The following is a 7,494-nucleotide window of genomic DNA, read 5'->3' as shown; positions in this document are numbered from 1 at the left end:
TAGGGTTTGGTTAACCGGTTATAGCTGTAGCATTTTCTCAAAAAAGTTAAAGTTTTCGTGCCTATTAGCGGTTACAGCTTTTGTATAACCTGTTACAACTGTATGAAAATGCTCAACTCAGCTTGTAACTATATGTTTTCAAAATAATGAATTTCAAAACAAGTTAGAATGCTTAGAGATGAAAAATGAAATTTTGTTCTAAGCTATTAAGGTATTATATAAAACATAGTTGTAACTTGTACCTTATGTTCATGGCAAATTCATCAATGTCCAATATCTTTTAATGATTGTTTGAATTCCAAGTCTTGTCATAAACGACTTCTTTGAACTTTTGAGATTTTTCCTTCTTTGATAATACATTTGAGTTAGATTCTTTGTCTTCATCAAAACAAAAAACAATGGTGGAAGCTTGTCTTCACAAGAAGTCGACATGGAATGATAAGAAGGGATAAGCCGGTAGAAATGAACTCTAGACCAATATTTCTTAAAAACACCATTACAACAGTGAAGACTTCCTACTGGATCAAAAGACGAGCACATGGCCATACGCGCCTCAAGAGTGATAGGTTTCACCAACATGAAACGTTCTAGAAAGTTCCCCCAGTTAGAAACGAAAAGTTTGAACCAAGGTACTTGGGGATGAAAAGAGAATAATTCTTGATCTCGTGCATCATCTAGAAAAGTATGACCCACGGATAAGAGGTCAAAGAAGAGCCCCAATGAAGGTTTCAAAGGCTTATACCCGACATAGAGTTGGAACACCGCCATGAAGGTCGATACTCTAGGATGATGTTGTGAGGGGGAAGATTTTAGGTGATTCATCAAAGCCACCTCAAAATCAGAGAAGAACAAATGTATCCCCAACCTGGTGAAGAGACACTCGTACAGGGGAAGTGTGAAACCCTCGAAAGAGTTGCATATCCTCTCATACGGACCTACTGGCAGAATTGCCCAATCCGGGAAATTGACAATTGTGATGTTGGCTTTGGTTATGACTTCAATTGTGTTCAGAATATAAGGAGTCTCAATTATTTCAGCAGCACCCAATGGTATTTACTTGCATTAGTCGACTCTATGATGATCACCGAGATTGATCCAAGAGAGATATCCTGCTGCCCTTAGCACTCTATATGACGAGCAATTTCAGTGCCACTAGATTCAAGACCAGTTGACTCCTGGTATGTCTGGAGGAAGTGGTTAACATGTTCCCTCTGTTGACGTGTAACCTCTATATCTGCCTCACTCAAAATAGGATGAGGCATCAACCCCTCTGAAATGTTTTCATCCCCGTCAGGTTTCATAGGGAACATGGATTCTAAAGTATTCATGGAGAGAGCTTCATCTGATAGAGATTCTCCATACGACTCTTCCATATTCGAATCATCACTCAAAACAATGATTCCTGATTCAAGACCCCCACTTAGAGAGGGGAAGAAATGTGATTCGAACTCCATTCCCCTTTTCGAAGATGAAGAAACACTACCCTCTCAATCACTCTCGATGATAATAGGGCTACCACTCATCGTAATGAAAATGTGAGTAAAAGCTAAGGAGAAAAGAAGGTGCCTTGAAATAGGAAGGTGAAGGCGCTTAAACGAGGAAAAGAGATAGACAATCGAAGCTTTAGTGCTTTAAAGTTTTGAACGTGAAACGATGGTTACTTTGGGAAGTAAGTGCTCTCAGAAAATGGGGAAAACTCAAAGAGACAAAGGAGGAAACTTTGACTACGAAAGCAAGAAATAAGTATAAATCGATGGTTATATTTCATCTAGGGAAGAAAACCACACTCAAGTGTACTTGAGTACACATAAAGCTGATTCACATCACTCCATACTTTTTCATATCACACGTCAAAGAAAAAAATTGTGAAACGTTTCAATGATGACATTGTATTTAATGCTCACGTGCATGTCAGTCGACGCCTGAATGAAACTCCTTTGAGGCCGCACACTATTATTGAAAGACTCCCCCACCATCGAACATGTCTAACTAGTCTTTGGGGAAATTATTTTGTGTCAGCCAAGAACCCGGGACCCACTGTTCTGCACTGACTATAGGCCTAATAGCACATGTGGCTCATTACCTAGCCTACTCTGTTAGGCCTAATGTATAAATAAATATCTTCTTAAAGGGTTCTAAGGTACACAATATCTAATCTCCACTTTCACTATCAATTATCTTGAATCCTAAAATAACTTGGGTGTTCGAGTGCTAATGCAGGTACCCCACCCTTAGGTCCACCGTATCAGATATAGTAATACCGATTATCGGCACCACATTAGCACCGATAACTCTGATTGAAGAAACACCAATTCACAGTGTCGCATCCATGTAGTGCATCGGAAGCTTCGTTCCGCCGTAATTTTTGCAATCATCACATTTTTGGTTCGCAGCAGAACACTCTAGATCCTATATTTTCCTGTCACAACAGAAGTCATGTCATGTGTCGATTTTCCCCTTTAATAATTTAAGTTATTAAAATTCAATTAAGCCATTCAACTTTATTTTCTCCATCAAGTCTAATATTCTAATGAAAAGAAAAAAAGCAATGCAGCAAAAGAACGTATGCAATTGTTGGAGACAAACTCCTTGACCCTCCTTTATTTTTGACAATGACAGAATTGATAGGTTGCCCAAATGCCAACCGATGAAAAACTTACAAATTATGAAAAAGAAACATTTCCCATGATTGTATATAATTATATATGCTTCATCACACAACATGAAAGAATCAAACACCAAAAGTTGTTTGACAAATTAGAACTCTATAACAAAAATTTTAAGTAAAGAATAAACAGAAGTTTCTTCCACAATTCCACATGTGGGCCATTTACTCGCAACTTCATAAATCATAGCATTTCATTCATTGTATTGCTTCAAAATGCACTATAAATTAATTCCCTCTATTTCTTCTATGCCAAACCTTCATGAACCAATTAAAAACCAAAAACTAGACATAAAACAAGGTGAAATATTACTAGAGGAAAACATATTGTTTCTTTTTTTCAAAGTTTAAGTAATTGAAATATGGATGTAGCAGCTGGTGGCGGTTTCAAAACCGCTACGTCTCCTGTTCCATATCTCTTTGGTGGCATAGCTTTCATGCTTGCAATTGCAACATTTGCATTAGTTATTCTAGCTTGTTCTAGTCAAGAAAATTCATCAAATACCCCTTCAACAAATGAAGAGAAATCTATGAAGAATGTGGAAATGGTGGTGGATTTAGAGCCTAAGATTGTTGTCATTATGGCTGGAGATAGTAACCCTACATACTTGGCTAAACCTGTTTCATCAACATGCCATAATGAAGAAATGGTTTAGAAGAAAGCATCTTTTAAAATTGTGATTGTATAAGATGTGAAGTCTTAAGAGTAGCAATGATCGATATGAAGTATATCTGACTGTTTTAGATTTTTTTTAGATGATTTTGAAAGAATTTAATTTATTTTGTATATAATTGACAATTATCTCATCAGAGTAAAAATATTGTAGTTAAGTTTTTCTTGGAGAGTAAAATAGAATTGGTTTTATTGAGAAGAGAATATGTGTATATTTTTACAAATTTGTTGTCATATTACACCATAAACTTTCTGTGTTAGAAAAGAATATTACTATCATTGATCTAAAAAGCAATATCCACGACTTATAAACCCTATACACTCCATATCTATCCAAAATGTGACTTCAATTTTTTCTAATAGACTTTCTTAGATGCTGCATCATAAAGTTATCATCCAAGTGATACATAATTACTTCTCAAATTTTGAGACACTTACATCATATTCCATGTGTCTCTCCTTTTACTATTAGTCTATGTTATAGAATATCTTATATACTCCATATTATATTATCTTAGAATAATTTACTAATTTAGTTTGATTATAATTGAAGTTACACAGCTTGTAAAAGTTGGGTCCCTTATTATCTCAATAAAAACCAATATTAAAAGAGGGTTTTCAGTTGGATTCCTAATCCAATTGTTGAAACTATACTTTTTTATAACCTATATGTAAGCAAAAATTTGATACCTTTGTTTATATATGAAAAGTATGTACTTCGAATCATCATCGCATTCATTTTTACCCAAAAGAAAACCAGATAACTCTTCCTCGAGGCATATATTTAAAAAAAAAAAACTAAATTATAGATTAAATCAATTTATCTTACGATTCTTTTTATTACATTTTCTGTTGTGCTAAAGGAAGGGGGACGAAACCAAATCCTTCAAAACGGAGTAAACCTAAAACAAGAGAAATCTATCTATTGTGAACATAAATAGTTTGAGCTTATGTGAGAATAGAGTTAAGTTAGGAAAAGCTCAAAGAGACTAGACCAAAGGAGGCTAAATTGTCAACTAAATTATTAGCGTCTCTAAAGATATGTGTGATTATAACCCTCATGTTTCTAGACATGGCGTTATAATTAGTTGGAACTTTGTCATGGATAAGTCTCCACACTAAAAGAGATCTGTTTGGAGGAATAGAACAATTCCAAAGAAGTTTGGTCTAGGAGAAGATTAGGACCGTCTTTGAGGGCGTGCAAAGCGGACTACCGCACAGGGCCTCAAATTTTTTATGATTAAACTGTACTTAAAAAGGGCTTCATAAATATTTGCCACTATTAAAATGAGGTTAATTAGGGCCTCTAATTATTTTGTAATGGTTAAACCGTGACTAACCTATACAGGGGCTCCAAAATATTGAGACGGCCTTGGAGAAGATCAGAGTAGAATGAGAAATATAAGTTTCTTTAAGGGATAGGTTACTTGAAGTGGAATGCTTCGAACCAATATTATCATGACATGACCCTATAGGAATTATTAAAGATAGTGTTTAGTAGATCATGGAAAATTTGTTGTAGTGTCAAAGAAATGTTCCAGTTGCCATTGAGAATAAAAGCCTAAACATTGAGATAATTAGGATCCAACACAAGGCTAGGTGATTGGATCTCATCTATGATAGGAGGATCACACTAATGATGAGACCAAAAATTTATGATAGTCTTATTCCCAAGTAACCTATAGAGTTATCCATAAGTCTACCAAATTGATCTTTGATACCCCTACAATATATCCATCAATTCCTTCATTTTTGTTATCATTTACTGAACCTCAGTAAGTTCTAATGTGAATGTTCCACACTCATGAATCATGATCTCATTCCTATCACTTTATTTATGAATCACGATCTCATTTCTATCACTTTATTTGAGTAGAAGATCTTACATAAAGCGCCGTTTGTTTGACTTTTTCTAAAAATGATTTTTACAGTGTAACAGAATTTTGTGTAAAAAAAATTACAAATCAACTTTTCTTTAAAGCTTCAAATGAAAATTTGATTTTAATAGTTATTCTTAAAATATTATTTTAGATATTTCATCATTTATTAAAAAAATTTTTAGATATCAAAATTTCAAAAAGTCACTTAATTTTGAAACTATTTCAAATAGATTTTCATAAAAATCATTTTTGAAATATAAATTTTTGATAAAATTACGATTTTAACTATGTTTTGATCTTCAATAATGTATGTTTATTTTATAGGATGTCAAAACTAGTTTTTTAATTTAGAAAAAAAATATAAAATAACTTATAATATTTAAAAAAATAGTTTTATAAAATCTATTTTTAAAAATACAAAGCCAAAATCCATTTTTTAAAGAAACCCAAACATGCCCAGAGTGATAGAAACATTAATAAAATTAATGAAGATTTTATTTCTATCGATTTAATATTTTACAAATATATAATAGTAAACATTAAAATAATTAATAAAGTCTTTGGTAGATCACCAACAATATTGGTCTACCTTAAATATTTTGAATTAAAAGTCTATAAAAGAGACTAAATTAAACGAAAGAATAATTAGATAATTAAACAAATTAATTATGAAACAAATATAATGTGGGGAATTTGAGGAGGACCGAAGCAATGGATGTTCAATATATAATTCATACTAGTGATTAAAAATTCAATTAAGCCATTCAACTTTTATTGTCTCCTACAAATCTAGTATGCTTTCAGAAAGAAAGAAAAAAGTAATGCAGCAAAAGAACGTATGCAATTGTTTGAGACAAACTCCTGGGCCCTCCTTTATTTTTGGCAACGAAATAATTGATAGCTAGCCCAAATGTCAACCGATGAAAATACTTTCATATTCATATTATGAAAGAAAAAAAAAATAAAATTTGCCTATGATTGGATATAATATATGCTTCATCACACAGCACGCAAGAATCAATTACCAAATATTGTTTGACAAATTGAAACTATTTAGCCAAAATTTTAAGAAAAGAATCAACAGAAATTTCTTCCACAATTCCACATGTAGACCCATTCACGCGCAACTTCATAAATAATTGCACTTTCTTTCATTATGTTGCTTTAACATGCACTATAAATTAATTCCCTATACTTCTTATATACCAAACCTTCTTGATTCAATTAAAAACCAAAAACTAGACAAAAAATAAGAAGAGAGATTAATCGAGGAAATTTCATTATTCTTTTTTTGTAAGTATAAGTAATTCAGATATGGATGTAGCTGCTGGTGGCGGTTTCAAAACCGTTGCTTCTCCTATTCCTTACATCTTTGGTAGCATAGTTCTCATGCTTGCAATTATAACATTTGCATTAGTTATTCTATCTTGTTCTTGTCAAGAAAATTCATCACCTACAACTTTAACAAATGAAGATAAATCTATGAAGAATGTGGAAATGGTGGTAGATTTAGAGCCTAAGATTGTTGTCATTATGGCTGGAGATAGTAACCCTACTTACTTGGCTAAACCTGTTTCATCAACATACCATACTGAAGAAATGGTTTAAAACTATGATAATTTCATATTCAAATCATCAGAACAATAATGGAGAGAAATTAGAGAACAAAGAAGGGTTAGTAGTGATTTATTCCCTCATAATACATGTGTATTTTGATTTATCCCCTTTAAAATAAATTTTAAACACCCCCTATAATTTTGGGGTACTCCTAAGCGTGTAAAAACTAAGGTGGAAAATAAAAAAAAAAATTGACAGGAGGTAATTTTTCCATCCGGGGCAAAAAAGGCTTCAAATTTTAATATTTTAGAAAAGTTTAAAAAAAAAAAAAAAAGAATTAAAAGGAAGTAAATCAAAACACACATATATTACAGCGGAGTAAATGACTATTAATAAAATAATGCACGCTCTTATTAATGGTTTCTTGTCCATTGACATTTATTTATACTATATATTTAAACTCATGCAGATTTTGAGAGATGTAAAGTCTAAGAGTAGAAATCATTTTGAGAGATGTAAAGTCTAAGGTATGGTTGTTTTAAATTTTTTTAAGGATGAAAGAATTCATTTTGTATAATATTTTGAAATTGTAATGTATGAAATTCTTTATAATTAATTCTTTTGCTTTTCACCTTTTACATTCCCTTCGTCTCTCTTTTATTATTATTATTATTATTATTATTATTATTATTATTATTATTATTATTATTACTAGCGTC

The 7,494-nt window shown here is 32.2% G+C and overlaps 2 protein-coding genes across 2 annotated transcripts; both read left to right on the top strand.

The window, feature by feature from the left end:
* Window positions 1-2,974: 2,974 nt before the first annotated feature.
* On the top strand, window positions 2,975-3,360 carry LOC131625569 (protein GLUTAMINE DUMPER 5-like). Its single transcript, XM_058896420.1, has one exon. The coding sequence runs from the start codon at window positions 3,028-3,030 to the stop codon at window positions 3,319-3,321; it is 294 nt and encodes a 97-aa protein (XP_058752403.1). The 5' UTR covers window positions 2,975-3,027; the 3' UTR covers window positions 3,322-3,360.
* Window positions 3,361-6,524: 3,164 nt separating this feature from the next.
* Window positions 6,525-7,037, top strand: LOC131625568 (protein GLUTAMINE DUMPER 5-like). Its single transcript, XM_058896419.1, has one exon. It carries the CDS (start codon window positions 6,533-6,535, stop codon window positions 6,824-6,826), a length of 294 nt encoding a protein of 97 aa, XP_058752402.1. The 5' UTR covers window positions 6,525-6,532; the 3' UTR covers window positions 6,827-7,037.
* The last annotated feature ends 457 nt before the right edge of the window (window positions 7,038-7,494 follow it).

Source organism: Vicia villosa, unplaced genomic scaffold (genome assembly GCF_029867415.1).
Source record: "Vicia villosa cultivar HV-30 ecotype Madison, WI unplaced genomic scaffold, Vvil1.0 ctg.000222F_1_1, whole genome shotgun sequence".
Classification (NCBI taxonomy): domain Eukaryota; kingdom Viridiplantae; phylum Streptophyta; class Magnoliopsida; order Fabales; family Fabaceae; genus Vicia; species Vicia villosa.
This window is presented reverse-complemented; position numbering and strand designations above follow the sequence as displayed.

What these genes read in the sequence shown, in the direction of transcription:
- LOC131625568 (XM_058896419.1), top strand. Translation starts at nt 6,533, where the DNA reads ATGGATGTAGCTGCTGGTGGCGGTTTCAAAACCGTTGCTTCTCCTATT.
- LOC131625569 (XM_058896420.1), top strand. Translation starts at nt 3,028, where the DNA reads ATGGATGTAGCAGCTGGTGGCGGTTTCAAAACCGCTACGTCTCCTGTT.